At 43.0% G+C, this 19,419-nt stretch overlaps 1 protein-coding gene across 2 annotated transcripts in view; it reads right to left on the reverse strand.

The window, feature by feature from the left end:
• Positions 1–1,541: 1,541 nt before the first annotated feature.
• The window catches only part of LOC136882137 (beta-alanyl-bioamine nonribosomal peptide synthetase ebony), a 184,125-nt gene continuing 166,247 nt past the window's right edge, over positions 1,542–19,419 (reverse strand). For both annotated transcript variants that reach the window (XM_067154680.2, XM_067154681.2), the window contains exons 10-15: positions 12,655–12,867; positions 9,510–9,672; positions 9,301–9,426; positions 8,998–9,135; positions 6,023–6,206; positions 1,542–2,582 (exon numbers count right to left, since the gene is read on the reverse strand). In XM_067154680.2, the coding sequence (XP_067010781.2) occupies positions 2,412–2,582; positions 6,023–6,206; positions 8,998–9,135; positions 9,301–9,426; positions 9,510–9,672; positions 12,655–12,867 (995 nt within the window). In that variant the 3' untranslated portion in view covers positions 1,542–2,411. The remainder of the gene's footprint in view (positions 2,583–6,022; positions 6,207–8,997; positions 9,136–9,300; positions 9,427–9,509; positions 9,673–12,654; positions 12,868–19,419) is intronic.

The raw sequence follows: 19,419 nt of genomic DNA on the forward strand, positions 1-19,419 counted from the left end.
TTTACATGCCATTAACTCCTTGTCTGAGACGCCAAGGTGCAACAAGGAGTGGCAGTAAACGTATTTTGGTTCAACCGGACTAAGCCAAGTGGAGCTACTCAGCCCGCTTCATTCCCTCTGACAGCAATCCGTTATTCTACATTCTGTAGTTTGGATATCAACTTGCCGATGTTAGTGAAATAATACTCAAATCTCTGAAGGTTCAGGTTTTGCTTTAGTTGACACCTTCTAGAGAATTGATGTTTTGGTGACCAAAGTATCGGAGTTGGCGGTTTCTTTCGCAGTTGCTCCATCACCTGGGAAGTTTTCACTCTCCACTATATTATAACTAGGACCGGGAATTCTAGGTATTAATAGCTTAGCATAGCCTCTTTGGCTCAGGCGGCAACACGCCGGCCTCTCACTGCTGGCTTCCGTTGTTCAAATCCAGGTCACTTCATGTGAGATTAGTGCTGGACAAAGTGGGGTGGAACAGGTTTTTCCTCGGGTACTCCAATTTTCCCTGTCATCTTTCACTCCAGCAACAGTCTCCAATAGAGTGCGACACTGCCACTAGAAGGCATTCCTGAGCCGGTCGAATGACTGTGGATATTTGTTTAACAGGTTAGCATGCAAGCTTACAGAAACTCAACGTGTGTGCTATAAGCATTGGGGGTACACAACTCTCACAACAGTAGTGAAGGGCGGGCTAGTCTACTTCTCCACTACTTCGCATTCCAACATCCGACAGCCTGCTAACTTATGCTCCTCTCCATGTAACAAACAGAGCTCCTTGCCATTCGTAAACTCCGGTTAAGATTTAGAACATGGTTACAAAGTAGCTTCATGATTGTTAATTTTTACTCTTGGCCCTCAATTCTTGATTGAAACAGCATCCGAAGTGCTTGTCAGTCTGTCCATAATAACTGCCTTTCTTGCGATCCTCTAGAGTTAGTTCTGGACAAAATGTATTCCACGTAAGTGGGGTTATCAAATACCTACTTTGGGGTCCATCGATGAAAATGGATGGTGATGACCTGGGGTAGGTTAGGTTATCCCACTTTCACACCAGGCAAACGTTGTCACTTGTAGCACTTTCGTCATAAGACGCTGTGTCGGTGCGACGTAGAGCAAATTGCTAACAAGTAAAGTTAGGAGTTCGCATTACATTCCCCACTTTAGTTACCTCCACAGTTTGGATGACAAAATAGGGATTTCCAACAATTACAAACGTTTGCGGATGTTCCCGTAGTCCAGCGATCCATTTAACACTTCTCCTGTAAGCTGACATTGAGTCGGACAGGCGTGTCATAGGTATTTGAGCTGAACTTCCGTTTGAGCTGAGGATTACCGGGAAGAGTGGCCTCAAGAATATTATTAAATTACTTCTTGGGAAAATTGAATGATCACAAATATCTCTTCAAATAAAATGTGTGAATTGACCGTGCAGCCGCGATACTGGATTCCCTTGACATCGCGGAACTGTTGTTAGGTAACAGTTTGTTATACCCCCTTTTCAGTAAGGAAGGACAAAATGAGAGAGGGAAATAAATATTCCAGCATTAGATTCCGCCGCCTCGTTTACTGTATAAAAGTGAACACATAAGCATAACATACATCATTATAAATACAATTAATATACAATGTTGATCTAAAAGACTATGTACATGATCACGACTACACTACAAGAGACAGGTACACATATTTGGTCGTAGACCTCCAGCTGCTAAGACCTCGTGAGATAATGAACAACGATAAGAACAATTGCTTTAGGGACAGTTTTAATCAGTTAGTTCATGTCAGAACTGTAACGTTTCTTGGTCAGTGAATAAACAAGGAATCAAGCTACATGCAACGCTTCCTACTTTTTCTTCAACAAAACCAGGAATTCTGAGCAGAAATAACTTAGGTGAAAATTAAAATTTATTTCCTTTTATAAATACGCTCTATCCCTAGCGTATCTTGTAATGAGATTTGGGGATGCGATCTTTATTGTTTATGCAACGTAACCGAAGAAAGGGCTAGAGGATATGTTATCCGCTAAACAAGTCTACAGTAGCGACTTCAATGGGAAATATTGAAATCAACTTCCTGACAGGGGCAATTAACTTTAAATGGTAAAAACGTCAAATTTTTAAAAGTTAAAAGGCACGAAGTTTAAGGAATTCTTGTTCCGAACATCAAATACACTAGAAATGTGCTTGAGTTAGCTGGAAACAGCCGTCTGTACGAAGAATCTAAATGAAGGTTTTCTTGCAAGAAGAGTTTATTTGAAATTTTATCTTTGCAAGGAATTCCTTCAAAATTCGGAGCCTTTTCTACTTAAAACACACTTTATGAACAATAATCAAACTATTGTAGTCCTTTCGTAAAGCAATTGTTGTGGAAGACTGTATTATTATAAACACAGTTTTAATGAATAGTGTATTTTTTCATTTTGGCATTAGTTTGTGGCACTGCTGGGGCATCACTGTTTTCCAGGAGCAATGTGCCCGCTGCTCGTCAGGGGCGGCACCGAAAGGCTTAGAGCCGTCAGGGGCGACGTATTTGTTCACTTGGTAGTCGAGTAGCACCTGGTACTTATACACGTCCGAGCCCAGTTGCTGAAACAGAATTAAACATCTCACATAATACACACACAAGTTGATCAGAAACTACCACTTGTATTATTTCGGAGTTTTAAGTTCGGTTGCCCGCTCAACCCTCCTGTAAAACTAATTGCATAAGCACACAAGCAGTAGGGGCAATACGTCAAGAAACTACCACTACTTCTGCAACCCCGTACACACGCGTGTTGGGGAAATTCTTATACAACTAAATAAGATTATTTTCCATTCTGCCACCACATAGAAATCCACCCAAGAAGAAGAATAAGAAGAAGAAGAACAAGGTATTTAAATCTTCTGTAATTGCTCTTGCTTATAACAAATGTCAGATTGACTGACTTTAGCCATAACGGGTTCAAAAGGCAAGTAAGCTTGTAGTTGGTAGCCATGATACTTGGTGTTTTAGCCTATGTCAACTGTTGCCTTGGCCGGGATTCGAACCACGGCCGCTTTCGTGAGAAATTAATTGCGTATATAGCTCAGTCATCATTCCCCATATATTTCTTTAAAAACTATTTCATGTTATTTGCTTTACGTCCCACTTAATGCTTTTACGGTTTTCGGAGACGCCGAGGTGCCGGAATTTAGCCCCTCAGGAGTTGTTTAACGAGCCAGTAAATCACCGACACGAAGCTGGTGTATTTGAGCACCTTCAAATACCACCGGACTGAGCCAGGATCGAACCTGTCAAGTTGGGGTCAGAAGGCCAGCGCCTCAACCGTCTGAGCCACTCAGCGCGGTCGAACGTTTCTTCTTAAAACAGGATTCGAACCGGTCGACCACGGTATCATAATATATATACATAATTGCCTCGAGGCGGTCTGTATAGAATGCCCTAGCTCCGGATCGGGTAGAGCGCATCCATTTGTTTGATACTTGTTGTAACTACTTCTGTATTACTACTTGTCTATTCCACCTGTTTTCTCTCTCTGTCGTACGACAAACCAGTATCACATACTTCGTTATTTCCTTTAGTGCTTATTTCATTTGTCCTTATTTTCCCTTTTCCATGCATTTTTTACAATAAGGAAAAATATTGTTGTTCTTCCCGGTGTAACACATTCCTTGTTCAATAATTTAAATAGTACTTCTTCTTTCGTACAGGCTGACTATGGACCACTACTGTGTTGTTCGGGAGGGTACAGGCCGACTAAAGACCACTACTGTGTTGTTGGGAGGGTACAGGCCGACTAAAGACCACTACTGTGTTGTTGGGAGGGTACAGGCTGACTATGGACCACTACTGTGTTGTTGGGAGGGTACAGGCCGACTAAAGACCACTACTGTGTTGTTGGGAGGGTACAGGCCGACTAAGGACCACTACTGTGTTGTTGGGGAGGGTACAGGCCGACTAAGGACCACTACTGTGTTGTTGGGAGGGTACAGGCTGACTATGGACCACTACTGTGTTGTTGGGAAGGTACAGGCTGACTATGGACCACTACTGTGTTGTTGGGAGGGTACAGGCCGACTAAAGACCACTACTGTGTTGTTGGGAGGGTACAGGCCGACTAAGGACCACTACTGTGTTGTTGGGAGGGTACAGGCCGACTAAAGACCACCACTGTGTTGTTGGGAGGGTACAGGCTGACTATGAACCACTACTGTGTTGTTGGGAGGGTAAAGGCCGACTAAAGACTACTACTGTGTTGTTGGGAGGGTACAGGCTGACTATGGACCACTACTGTGTTGTTGGGAGGGTACAGGCCGACTAAAGACTACTACTGTGTTGTTAGGAGGGTACAGGCCGACTAAAGACCACTACTGTGTTGTTGGGAGGGTACAGGCTGACTATGGACCACTACTGTGTTGTTGGGGAGGGTACTGGCCAACTAAAGACCACTACTGTGTTGTTGGGAGGGTACAGGCTGACTATGGACCACTACTGTGTTGTTGGGAGGGTACAGGCCGACTAAAGACCACTGCTGTGTTGTTGGGGAGGGTACAGGCCGACTAAGGACCACTACTGTGTTGTTCGGGAGGGTACAGGCCGACTAAGGACCACTACTGTGTTGTTGGGAGGGTACAGGCCGACTAAAGACTACTACTGTGTTGTTAGGAGGGTACAGGCCGACTAAAGACCACTACTGTGTTGTTGGGAGGGTACAGGCTGACTATGGACCACTACTGTGTTGTTGGGGAGGGTACTGGCCAACTAAAGACCACTACTGTGTTGTTGGGAGGGTACAGGCTGACTATGGACCACTACTGTGTTGTTGGGAGGGTACAGGCCGACTAAAGACCACTGCTGTGTTGTTGGGGAGGGTACAGGCCGACTAAGGACCACTACTGTGTTGTTCGGGAGGGTTGTGATGTTTGCCCAGTAACTGCGTATCGCCTGGCTGTCTTGTTCTTTCCTCTCCTTTGTTCAGAGTGTACCTGTCTTCCTTCCTGGTGGTTTCTCAAACGATACAGAATAATACGCAGTAAAAATATTGAAGGATGATTATTAATTTTTTAAGAAATATATCAGATTAAAATATATATATTGTGGGTCAGAGTTCATTCTCTATTTCTACTTTTCTTTTACAATCCTTCCCCAGTGCCTCAGACTCTCAAAAAGCGAGCCTCGACCATTATTTCTCCACAGTATAGACAACACTGTTTCCTTCTCTGTCCCTTGTTCCTTCATATATCCCCATTACTCAACACTCCTCAGTTGGCTTTATTAGTTGATAGTTCCACAGAATTCTCATGTTCTTTTAGTTTTGTATTGCGCCATTACCATTGCCTTCTCAATATCTTTCACTCTAATCGTGACATTGTTACACTATTTCCTATCTTCGTTCTGAATCTCTTTATCCCGCTATTCGCCCATTCCTGTTCTGTCAAGCACCACTTTAACTTTCATTTACACGTTTCATCTGGCGTTAGTATGCTAAATTCAATGTTTCCCTCCCGTCTCCCTTTCTTAACCGGTATTTTATTACGTTTCTTGCTATATCTGCTACTAGCTGTACAGTTTGGTACAACCATTTGTTACTTTGCAGTTTTTACTGCTAATTACATCTAGTTCTTTTCTATAAATATAATATGCACTCATGAAAATACTGAAGTAAAAGATACAGGTTTGTCCTAGAATATGCAACATTATTACATCTAGGATAAAGAGAGAAAAGGGGTGATAACTACTTCCTATATTCAGTATTTGACACCTTCCTGTCCAAACACATCGTGCGAGACAGAGCCTTTTTTTTAACTTCAAGTGCTATTTGAAGTTATAACTTCTAAGTAGTGTATTGACCCTTTCAACTTCTATACCTTCAATTCACCAACTTTCTTTCTTCTTTAATTAATTTACGCGGTCTGTCAGGGACAAATGAAAACTGATATCCTGCGGTGCCATGTCTTGTGTTTTAGATGAAAGTCAAGAATCACCTGTGGTTCTTGAATCAATACTGTATATTGAACCTAACTAGGCGATGCCCATCTCTTACCTGTGTGAGAGGGCTCGTGTTGGTGGTGAAGATGCCGGCAAATCCTCTGGACTTGGCGATCCTCAGGACCTCCTCCTCCATGAACTGCATCACCTCAATATTCTCCTGGTAGTTGAGGCTCTCGTGTGTGCCCATCATGAAGCTGTGCAGCACTTGCCTCTTGCCTTGAGGCAGTTTCTGGTCCCTGAAACAAGCGAGCATTACTCTAATGAGTGCAACTGGACTAGACTAAAGAGTGACTGAATGGGTGGCTATCAGAACTCGGAGAATTAGAGCGGGGGAAGGTATAACTCTAATAATTGAGAGGAGAATTCCTCAAGGCAGTATTATTGGACCTTGATGTTTTCTTATATATATCAATGATATGTGTAAAGAAGTGGAATCAGAGACAAGGCCATTTGCAGATGATGTTATTCTGTATAGACTGATAAATAAGTTACAAGATTGTGAGCAACAGAAAAATACTGGTTTCTTTTTTTTTTTAGTGGCTTTACGTCGCGGCGACACAGATAGGTCTTACGGCGACGATGACCTCGTTAGTGTTGTGAGACGGACGGTGGGCAATGGTATGGTGATAAACGGGGGAGGTTGTAAATTTCACAAATAGGAAAAGTCCTCTCAGTTTAATTACTGCGTTCACGGGACGAGAGTTCCTTTTGGGGATCATTGTAAGTATCTAGGTGTTAATATAAGAAAAGACTTTAATTGGGGTAATCACATAAATGTGATTGTTAATAAAGGGTACAGATCGCTGCACATGGTTATGAGGGTATTTAGGGGTTGTAGTAAGGATGTAAGGGAGAGGGCATATAAGTCTCTGGTAAGACCCCAACTAGAGTATGGTTCCAGTGTACAGGACCCTCACCAGGATTACTTGATTCAAGAACTGGAAAAAATCCAAGGAAAAACAGCTCGATTTGTTCTGGGTGATTTCCGACACAAAAAAAATACAGCGTTACAAAAATGTTGCAAAGTTTGGGCTGGGAAGACTTGGGAGAAAGAAGACGAGCTGCTCGATTAAGTGGTATGTTCCCACCTGTCAGTGGAGAGATGGCGTGGAATGACATCAGTAGACGAATAAGTTTTGAGTGCTGTCTTAAAAAGTAGGAAAGAACACAATATGAAGATAAAGTTGGAATTCGAGAGGACAAATTGGGGAAAATATGCGTTTATAGGAAGAGGAGTTAGGAATTGGAATATCTTACCAAGGGAGATGTTCAATAAATTTCCAAACTCTTCGAAAATTATTTAAGAAAAGAGTACATAAAAACATGTAGGGAATCTGTCACCTGGGCGACTGGCGCTGTTTAGTAGCCCTGATTCTGATCTGGCAAAAGGCGTTGAAATCTGTGTCACTTAGTGTTTCCTCCTATTTCCTACGTGACTGGAGCCCATATTCCTAGCGTAAAACGCCCGTTCTTATTTTGAAAAGAGCACGGCACGTTGTGTTTCCGCTATTCAGCGCTGAACATGTCTCTGGCCAACCAGAGCTCGTTCTTTCTTCTTGGTCTGGCCAGGAGCTTGTCAGAAGGGCTAGTCATGGATAATGGGTAAACATCCTTGTGCGAGGATGGTTTTCATCCTCAGGAACTCCAGTTTAATTTTACGTTTTCTGATCTACATTTCTCTTCTCTCGGATGGATTAAGTACAGCCTTGTGAGTAAGGAAGCGTCATGCAAACTCAAGCCTCTGCATCCATCGTTTCGAGCCGTAGTGACAGTTCTACTACTCCCATTGTATTTTGGTGTTTGGAGTGGCCCCTTTGAAAGTCGCCAGTTCCTTGGTAGTGAACTGTTTAAAAAACATTTTGGTCACTTCGTGTTTCATTAGTGAAAATGGGTTTCTTATTTGTGAAACTACTTAACTTACTCACATGATTTGGTTATTGTTAAATACTTAATGTTTTAATATAATACCCTAAAGAAATACGTTTATTGGATTGTTTAACGCCCGCACGAGTTACTCTACTCGGATTCGACCCCTTTCTTGCAATTCATTTTTGGGTTATCCTTATACTTTATTTAATCTTATTATCTCTAGATTCTCTTTTGTTCATATGTGAATTCTATTATTGTGGGACTGGTCATCGGTTGCCATGGTAATGTTTACTCATTTTGTGGATTGTTGATTCCTGAATTACCTTAAGATGGTGGTGATTATTGTTTTAAGAGGAAGTACAACTATTACCTTAAGAGGTGAAAACCATTTCCCTGGCAGCTTGTGCAATAATTCACGTGTCCCTTTTGGGGTTTTTAAAACCTTTTCCGCCATTATCTCTGTTTATTTCTCTGATGTTGTGTTATCACGCTTGTGCGGCACTACACTTCACAAGTGTACCTAATTTACTGAAGAGTAACCTTCTACATTTTGTAAGTCAGACGTTAAGAACGGGCGTCACTAAAGGTATAGATGTTGGATATACTTAATCGACTTCTAAACATTGTCTCCCTGTTTATTGGTTTAGGGCGACCGACCCAATTGAATTTTATAAGCTCTCAATTAATATAAATAACCTCTTAATTAATTTGAATAAGCTATACTTATGCTTATGATTTATTACGCCTAATCTAATGTAATTACTTCATTTCTCAGCAAAAGATATCCATTTTACGTTGTTCAACCCACGTAAGAAACCTTTTGGAATTAAACTCACTTTACTTAATCTAAGAAACTGTTTTGTTTTGTTTTTTTTCAACTAAAGTTAATCATTGTTATACCGTACCAGCTTTGTTTCACGGTCTCTGCGGTAAAACCTAGTGTAGGTATCCTTTACCTTTATTTGGTGTGTTGCATGTGCCTGGCGTTTCGGTTTTATTTATTTACCCTTGTCTTGTACTCCTACCACCTCAGATGACGGTACCGGCTGGTACACCCTGAATCCAGATCAATCGTGAATGATGATTGATGATATCAAAATTTTATACTGCTGAAAATGTTCAAACAATGGTAGTTTCAATCAAATTACGTTTGCGTACCTGATGGGTCCTTCCAGGTACTCTAGAAAGTCGAACACAATGGTGAGCTTGCTGTGGACCTCCACAACAGGTTCGTCATGAGCGTCGAAGTTAAGGCCAACACCCACGATATCTCCCTGAGGCCTCTTCACCACGAAACTGCAAACACACAGTGCAATAACAATGAATATAGAGCTACTTGTAGCTACGTAAGAAGCAGTTAACCTGTAGTTCTTCTCCACGATGGGATCCCACAGCTTATCCATAAGATCCGAGTAGTGCAATAACAATGAATATAGAGCCAGCTTGTTAACAGTAAAGTACCTGTAGTTCTTCTCCACGAGGGGATCCCACAGCTTATCCATAAGATCTGAGTAGTCCTCGCGGTGAATGTGGGGCAACAGCCACTGCTCCAAGTCTGCCTTCTCATAGAAGCTGGTAGCAACGATCCTACACGTACAACAAAATCCACGTTAGAATCTACTGGAGAGCACATCATACGCTCGAATCTTGCTAGGAGATGGTGTACCCACCTCGTAACGTCCGCCTTGTGAGAGTCGTTCAATTGCTCTGCCAGGTACTTGCTGATATCCTCTCCTGCCACCAGAGCCGCGCTGCTGTCGTCGTTCTCGCCAAGCGGGTACATGCGCTCGAGAACCTGCGCCATGTTCTGTGCCGAGATGAAGTCCGTGATGCCTAGAAACAGATACACCTAAGTTAATAGCAAAGTAAAATCTGTTAAAAATATATTTTATGCTCTTATTAGCTGTCGCAGCCACCACCAACTGGTTGAGCTGGTAACAAGAGGTTCCTATACTGATTCGGCGGATGCAGAGTGGGTGTCGGCTGATCCGTGGTCCGACAGCTCTGCATTGCGAGCAGAGGCGGCTCTATGCATCTGTATATGGGAGACGGAGATTTTTTTCCGTCGTTTTCCATTCCCCTGTACTAAAGCGAAAGCACCTTCTGCGATCTTTACGAAGCTTTCAGTTTTGCACAACGTAGATACACTTTGCTCTGAAAGTGCTATTGCTTTGAAAGTTTCAAATAATGAGTTCGTACATTTTTCTGAAGAATTGTGCATCTATTGGCCGCTTACTCTGATACTGCGCTAGGTTTCCTTCTTTAATCACGAGAGAAATTCCATTTTTGGCTACATTTTCCTCATTCTTCACAGTGCTCAGTATAAATTATCTATAATTTAAGTCTGCGAATCTCAGTCTGATACATTTCGTAGTTATACTATATTATGTAGAGTCCGAATTTTTATCCAATAATAGTTTAGAATGCAAATCTATTGAAGCAGGTAGCAAGAATAGACATCAGTTATGAGATAGCCCCTAGAGTGTATGTTACTCTCACTTCATAGCGGCATAACGGGCTAGACGACATTTCTAACCTGTTAGGGCCAGTACAGTAATTTGTACCTGACTGCTGCCACCATTCCCTCAACTGAGGTGACTAAACTCTCAATGTGAAAACTGTGCAAACTGTTACTTCGCTAGTCACAAATTGCGCGTTCTGTGCATTTTAAAATCTAGTGATATGTTTTCAGTTATAGGCCTACCCCCACCTAAATGGCCATGAAGGGATGGAAGGGCTATTAGACAAACATCCTCCCCTAACACTACAAAATGGAAGGTATCGGCCAAAGAAAGCCAAGGATCACGAAGGGCGTTGAAAAGAAAGACTCCCTTGGCCGCCATACGTAAAAGAAAAGAGTTGACCACGACAGGTCAGTGGATCGAGTAAGTTAGCGTCGCTCAGCTGTGAAGATACTGGCATCGAACCCTACTTTCGGCAGCCCTGAAAATGGTCATGCGTAATTTTCCATTTTCACACGAGGAAAATGCTGGGGCTGTACCTTAATTAAAGCAACGGCCGCTTCCTATCGCATCGCCGTCAACAGCTCTCATGCTAAAAAAGTGGACACGGTCCTGAATGAAACAATGCGTGTCATAAGTGGCACAGTAAAATCTACTCCTCTTTTCTGGTTGCCAGTGCTCAGCCACATAGAACCTTTAGAAGATGGAACAACTTGGTCAGAGAATACAACAAGATATTAACTAATCCTGGTCTCCCTATCTATAAAGATGTTAACGTCAGATTCAGTCGCCTCAAATCAAGATCCCCTCCTATTGAAACAGCACAGGAACTTGTTAGTAGGGATTTCAATGCAAAAACTGATTGGAAACACGAGTGGAACAGCGTAGCTCCGACTCAATGGCAGACACTGTTCAATTATAAGAATCTTCGAGGTGGCTTTGATTTGCCCTGTAAGACATGGGTAGCCCTCAACAGAGTCCGTACTAACCACAGGAGATGTGGATCAATGATGTTTAAATGGACTGTGAGATCTTCTCCACTCTGTTACAGTGGTACAGGTAAGCAGACTATCGACCAGATTATCACCGAATGCATTGGAAGGGCATTTGCTGGATCCAGCCAAGACTTTGCTGAGGCCATACATTGCCTTGAGAATTTAGATCTAACTCTTTGAACCGTTTTGCTTGCATGATTGTTTTCAATGTAATAATGTGTATATCTTGTAATTGTGTATTTAATAGTTTGTGCTTCCTGTTCATGTTTGTTTATTCTTTGTATTGTTTTGTGTATGTTACCATACACTAATAGTAATAATAGTCGCCATAACGCCTATCTGTGAAGCCAATTGTAAATAAGAAAAGAAGAAGAAGAGACAGAGGGTTAGAAAGTTCAAATAGCTCGGTGAAACCATACAAGAGAACGGACTAGAGAAAGGCGATCGTATCTCAGAAATGGAGAGAGCTTATAGACTAACTAAAAACATCTACAATAAGGCATTACAACACAGTAGTAAAAACAGAACGCCTGTATCCTAGCGAATGCCTCTCGATGAATTACAAGTTGGAGAAGCTTCAGATCCTAGAGTGAAGAATAATAAGAAAATCTGTGGCCCAGTCCAGACTGAAATCGGCTGAAAACTTCGGAACAACAATGAAGTCCACAAAAATGTGGAGAAAATCTCAGAGACCATGAAAAAAAGGAGATTATCATTTCTCGGACGTTTGCACAGAATGGACTCAACAGACTGACTGTGGAACAAGCAGACAACGGCGGCATGGATTAAGTAAAGAAATCAAATATCCGAGAAGTTCAGATGTTTGACAGGAAAACATTTCGGACCATGATTCAAAATTTGGAAGGATTTCAAGTCGAAAGAACTGCAAAGACGGAAAGAGCCTGGATGGATGAACAGAAGAAACAGCATAGCGCCCATATGAAGGAGGAAGAGGAAACTTCAGACAAAGAAACAATCAAACTGTAGCATGATCCTCAGTGGTCAGTTCGCAAATAAAGAAAAGAACTGGAAGTAATGCCATGAATCAGCTAAGGTCGCCGTAGTCGCCGAGTTAAAGTCGCTGGGGCCAGTTCATTTGCCTTTTACGGCAGGCAGGGGATATCCTGCCGCCCCCAGCCACAGGGGTGGAAGTCTCCGTAACCTCGGCACTTGTTGGGGTGGAGTGGTTAGTTCTTTGCCGCCAGGAATTAAACTGGTACCTGTGCACCTCCGGAAGTGGAAATCTCTCTCCTTAATATTTTCTACTTCCTGACTGGGAATAGAACCGACGTTCTTCCTAGTTAAGCGAACACGCCTTTACGAGGCCTTAAGCAGTTGAATTGAGAATGTATACTTACTTATGGCATACCCCTGGTCCCGGAGCTTGGTCACCGTGTACACGGAGTTGAGCGAGTTCCCGCCCAGCTCGTAGAAGTTGGAGGAGAGGCTGAGTCTGGAGCGGGCCGATCTGCCCAGAACAGACGCTACCGTCTCGAAGAGCGTCGTAGCAGCGTCCTTCTGCTTCTCCGGAACGTCCGAGTAGTCGAGTTCCACCCGTTCGCTGTCAGAGCCTGGAATACAAACACACGGTCGTCACCCAGCAGCGACGTGCAGCCATTCTCCATGCTCAACATTGTAGGAGAGAAATAAATTATATATATTCGTGTCACAAGTACAAAATATGAAACATGAAAAATCAAAATAAGAAGCATGAAATTTAGACAAGTCATCAAGTGACTTCAAATAGTTCCCGCCGAAAACTCAGCCACTTCGAGAACACTTGAATTAGCTTGAGTCAATTCACTCACTGAACATCTGCATGGGCACAAGCGACAACATAAGAGGTGCTATTTTGTTTAAAATTCGCCACAATCACATAGAACTGTCATCGTCGGAAAATGTCCCTCGTTCTTGCAACTTCAGCTCGCAGTTCGCTGAGGGACTTCCAGTTTGGCCAGGAGGTAGACATGGCCACTCGTGCTTTTGCAACTGTTCCTTGTAGTGGTTGAGTAGTTGTTAGGAAGCTCTTCCTTTCAGCAGGTTGATATCCGTAGAGTGGGTGTGAGCAGCCAGCTCTCTTCTGACATCAGGTGGTGCAATCTCAGCCAAATAGTTCAGAGAGTTGGCCTGTAACTCTCTACCAGACATTCTCCTGCTGGATAGCACAAGGCCAGTGCTGTTATCCTCTACGTTTGGAAATGGATCCCCCGTTACTCCTGGCCAGCTAACGGAGGAAGCAGTTCAATTATTGAACATAATGGATTCCCTAAATATCTAGGAGTCACATTAGATAGAACACTCTCCTTTAATCAACACCTTCGTAACACCCAATCCAAAGCAAGAACTTGCAACAATGGAATCCAGAATTGATGTGGTACAACATGGAGGTGAACTGTAAGTTACAGCTCTGGCACTTGTGTTTACGACTGCCGACTACCGTGCTCCTGTTTGGTTGAATAGCTAACCTCCTAGACACGCAGTTCAACACCACGATACGCGTCATCACCTGCACAATACATGTTGTCCACCTATCCTCAGCCAAACGCTCTCCTTAGGGAGTTCAGAAAAGTAATTAATAATTACCAATACATGCAGACATCTGAATAGTCTAAGGTCTCGAAATCCACCAGTAACAACTGGAATAGAATACCAAAGTCATCTAAAGAATGACGGGGAAGACAACTCTGCCACACATTGTCGCCACTGAACTTTCTTTTTGGACACTCGTTGATATGCTGGAAAAGAATTTCTAAACCTAACTGTGATTGTGGTGCGTGCAAACAGACTATCCAGCACATTATCACCGAGTGTCCGAAAAGAAAGTACACTGTCTTAGCAAATGTCATGGGATAGTGACCTAATAGCGTGTGGGGCCTCCTCTGGCCCTGCGAACTGCAGTGAGACGCCGTGGAAGTGAGTCGACAATTCCCTGGTAGTTCTCTCGACGCAGCTGACACCAGATCGTTCGCAGAGCGGCCGCCAATGCTGGTCTGTTCATGGATGCAGGATCCATGGCACGGAGCCTGCGTTCCAGGACATCCCAGATATGCTCGATAGGCTTCATATCGGGGCTTCTGGGTGGCCATGGCAGTCCTTGGACCTCCGCTGCATGTTCCTGGAACCATTCCCGGGCGACGTGGGAGCGATGTGGCGGCGCGTTATCATCTTGAAACACCGCAGAACTGTCTGGGCGCTGGAAGGCAAAAAATGGGTGGAGATGGTCTCCAAGCAGCTCAACATACCGCGTACTATTCAAAGTCTCTTCCAAAACAACAAGGGGGCCCATTCCATACCAGGAAAATGCATCCTAGACCTTAACAGAGACACCAGCGCCCTGGACCACACTTTCGAGGCAGGCGGGATCCATCACTTCATGTGGTCTGAGCCATACACGGTGCCTCCCATCGGCATGGTGCAGTTGAAATCATGATTCGTGCGATCATATCACGTTACAGTGTCCATCCCTGGTGACTGGCGACAAATGCGCGTCGTTGTGCCCGATGATGTTGGGTTAACAGTGGCACCCGTGTGCGGTGCCGGCTCCCATACCCCACAGAACCCATGTTCCTACGGATTGTCCACTCGGAGACGGGTCTAGCACGGCCTGTGTTGAATTGAGCCGTGATTTGTTGCACGGTTGCCCGTCTGTCACTATTAACAATCCGTCTCAGATGTCGCCGGTCATGGTCATCGAGGGTGGCTGGACAGCCGGTCGTTCGTCTGTTGTGGACGGTGACACCCGCATTCCACTATTCACGATACACCCTACGCACGGTTGATCGTGTGAAGCCGAATTCCTGCACCACTTCCGATATCGCATTCCCATCCGTCGGGCGACCACCATACCCCGTTCGAACGCTGTCAGCTCACGACGACGTTCCATGTTACAGCTGTCACATGCACAGCCACTGCTCACAGGTTGTATACAACTGCCGGTGGCACAGGGGGCGTGTGGTCCGCAGACAATACACCTGCGGATCAGTGCTCCGCTAACCCATGATATTATTGCTCAGTCAGTGTACATCATACATTAACAGAGACAATTAGTACATAAACAACCTGGACATAAAGATATATTCTGTCTTCCAAAATCATGTGCGTGTGCATTGTATCTGTAAAGCGATACCCTAAATAAACAAATAACGCTCAACACCTTTAAGAGCTTCCTTGAAAATAAATTCAGAGTACAAGTTGAACAGCAGTTGAAATACGGACTTGTCTTATCGCGACTAGCTTTCATGTCCTGCGATCAACATGCACCCTTTTTCCAGTGTATAACGTGTTCTGCCCTTAGGTGTTCACGCATTATCGCGTCATGCATTCCTGTCTTCCCTCTTTGGTGACTTCTTGCTTTCTTGACACTGTCCATCTCCATCCTCTTTACTAAACCTTGGAAAGCGTTCATCATTAAACTACTTCGCAGCCAGTTCCTTTTCCTTAGATGTGTGTAGGCTACTTTTAGTGTTTTGGTAGAACGCGTCTCTATTGAGCGACAAAAGAGCAGATTACCTGTTCAAAAGAAACTGCTCCATCCCGCGCTCCAGGAGTCCTGGCAACAGCGATGCTCAAACTTGCTCCATGTTCCAAGTACTGTTCCGTAAGCCAAATGCAAGAAGAAGATTCTATGCTTAGTATTTATACAACTTTTCTTGTGGAATAAGTAGAAATTACTAGGTCTGTGATTTAATAAGACAGTTAAAGATACCGAAAAAGGGTACTGCTTATTAGAGCCCGGATATCCATGCACTATCAAATTTCAACATATGCACAATAAACTGGAAAATATGCACTATCAAAATTCAGTTCCTTTTGAAACATTATACAAAATCTAATTTCTGCAAACTGTCTTCATTTAAGCTCATTCTTTTTATCTGTCAGCGCCTTTTCAAGCACAGAAAATGACTTTTCTACGCCACAAGAAGTGACTTAAATGAACACATCTGGGACAAAATGAGGTCAAATTGTACGTCTCTGCATTTTTCACCACAATAAGTCTTTTATAAGCTTGACGCAGCTACTTGTCTTCAAAACCTGCTAAAGATTGAAGCTGCGATAACAAACACGGGACGAGCGAGAGTTCCGGGAGGTTCAGTGCAGTAAGGTGCTATCTCAGTAACGCGGCAGAACTGTACAAGTTGTGTTTATTTCGTCTAACATAGAAAAAATGAGCCGGCATTTAGTTTTTATTTTTTTATTTTTTGCTAATTGCTTTACGTCGCACCGACACAGATAGGTCTTATGGCGACGATGGGATAGAAAAGGGCTAGGAGTGGGAATAAAGTGGCCTGGCCTTAATTAAGGTACATCCCCTGCTTTTGCCTGGTGTGAAAATGGGAAACTACGGAAAACCATTTTCAGGGCTGCCGACAGTGGAATTCGAACCCACTATCTCCCGAATACTGGATACCGGCCGCACTTAAGCGACTGCAGCTATCGAGCTCGGTTCCGTCATTTGTTGTTGTTAGTCGTTTAGTCGCTTTCGACTCTCCGTGACCCCATAGACCAAAGTGCGCCATTTCTTCCTGTCGTATACTATTTTCCCAAGTCTTTCTAAATTGAGAGCCGTGGCTTCCTCGATGCCATCAATCCACCTCATCCGTTGTCGCCCTCTTCAGTCTTCCCCAGCATTAAGGTCTTTTCCAGTGAATCATGTTTTCTACGACCGAAGTACTTTAGTTTTTGTCTGAGTATTTCACCTTCCAGTGAACAGCGTGGGTTGATTTCCTGTAATATGGACTTATTAGATCTCTTCGCAGTCCACAGAACTCTAAGGAGTTTTCTCCAACACCATAGTTCAAATGCGTCTATTCTCAGCCTTTCTTACTGTCCAGGTCTCGCTTCCGTACATTGCTACTGGGAAGACCATAGCCTTCAATATATGAATCTTCGTTCTCAAAGTTACGTCTCTACTCTTGAAAATGTTACCAACGTTGGCCATTGCCTTCCTCCCAAGAAGCAAGCGTCTCTTAATTTCATGGCTGCAATCGCCGTCAGCAGTTATTTTGGAGCCCAAGTAGATGAAACTAGGAACAACCTCCATTGTTTAACCATTTATATGCCAGGAGGTGGTAGGTTTAGTTGCCATGATTTTTGTTTTCTTGACATTCAACCTTACGCCAGCTTTTGCACTTTCTTCTTTCACCTTCATTAGTAGATACTTAAGTTGTTCTTCACTTTCTGCCAACAGGGTGGTGTCATCAGCATATCTAAGGTTATTTATATGCCTCCCACCAATTTTAGCTCCAGTTTCTGTTTCATCTAATTTGGAATTCCTCATCACATACTCTGCATATAAGTTGAATAAATAAGGTGACAATATGCAGTCTTGACGTACACCTTTATCAATCTTGGCCCATTCAGTTGTTCCATATAACGTTCTCACCGTAGCTTCCTGATCAGAGTAGAGATTTCTCATAACGCAAATAAGATGATCTGGTACTCCCATAGTCTTGAGTACTTGCCACAATTTATTGTGGTCAACACAGTCAAAGGCTTGAGCATAGTCAATAAAGCATAAGTATTGGTCTTCTCTTGGAAACCGGCTTGTTCTTCAGGTACTTCTCGATCTACATACTGCCGGAGCCTATTTTCCAGGATCTTGAGCATAACCTTACTAGCATGCGATATAAGTGTTATTGTTCGGTAGTTTGAACATTCTTTAGCACTGCCCTTCTTTGGAATTGGGATGAACACTGAGTTTTTCCAATCTTTTGGCCACTGCTGGGTTTTCCATATTTGCTGACATATTGAATGTAGCACTTTCACAGCATCCTCTCCTAGGATTTTGAACAGTTCTGCTGGGATTCCATCATAACCACTTGCCTTATTGTTTGCAATACTTTCTAGGGCCCACTTGACCTTACTTTCTAGCATATCTGGTTCTGGCTCTGACAACAGAGTATCTTTATCATCAGGAGTATTCCGATCTTTCCTATACAAATTGCCTGCATATTCCCTCCACCTTTCTTTAATCTCCTCTGCTTCAAGATCTTTTCCATTTTTATATTTTATCATTCCAATCTTCGCCTGGAATTTCCCTCTGATGTCTCCAATTCTTATGTAAAGATCTCTTGTCTTACCCAGTCTGTTATTTTCCTCAACTTCCTTGCACTATTCATTCAGAAAGACATTCTTATCTCTTCTAGCTAGTTTTTGAAACTCTGCATTTAATTTAGACATCTTTGATCTTTCCCCTTTGATTTTTGCCTTCCTTCTTTCTTCTGCTTCACCCGATAACCATTTCGCCTTCTTCTTGTTCTTTTCTTTTTGGAATATGCTTTTCCGCTGTCTCCTTAACAACACACCATACTTCTGACCATAGCTCTTCTGGAACTCTATCTCTTAGATCTAATCCATTAAATCTGTTTCTATCCTCTACTGTATAGTCAAGAGGTATGCTGTTTAGGTCATATGTGCTTGATGGTTTGGATCTGTCAATCCTTTTTAATTTCAGCCGGAATTTGGAAATTAAGAGCTCGTGATCTGATCCACAATCAGCCCCAGGCCTTGTTTTGGATTTAGTAACGTTCAATTTATAGCATTTTATAACTGGGAGACCTTATTCCTAAGAACTACAGAGACCTTCCGGCTTACGTCAATGTTTACTCAGGCGACAGATAAGAAAGTGGTTTATGGGATCTCTTTTGGTTGTCAGATATACTGTAAAACATGGAAAAACTGTCCCAAATTCACTTACCATCATTCATAAGGGGCATTTTCATGCAAGTCATACGTCCAAATATTCGCTAATAAATCCAAAATCTTCGAAATATCCATTATGCATGGATTTTCTCCTGAAAATCCCAAAATATGCAAACATGCAGGGAGAAAGAACGGTTATTTGGCATCATTAAGTAATAAAACGAATATATGTAAAGTGTGACTAGTTCATTTAAAAACATGCATTTGCATGGAAATCCGAGCTCTACTGACTGACTGACTGACTGGACTGACTGGACTGACTGACTGACTGACTGACTGGACTGACTGACTGACTGACTGACTGACTGACTGACTGACTGACTGACTGACTGACTGATTGACTGACTGACTGACTGACTGATTGACTGACTGACTGACTGACTGACTGACTGATTGACTGACTGACTGACTGACTGATTGAC

The sequence above is a fragment of the Anabrus simplex genome, chromosome 10 (genome assembly GCF_040414725.1).
Source record: "Anabrus simplex isolate iqAnaSimp1 chromosome 10, ASM4041472v1, whole genome shotgun sequence".
Classification (NCBI taxonomy): domain Eukaryota; kingdom Metazoa; phylum Arthropoda; class Insecta; order Orthoptera; family Tettigoniidae; genus Anabrus; species Anabrus simplex.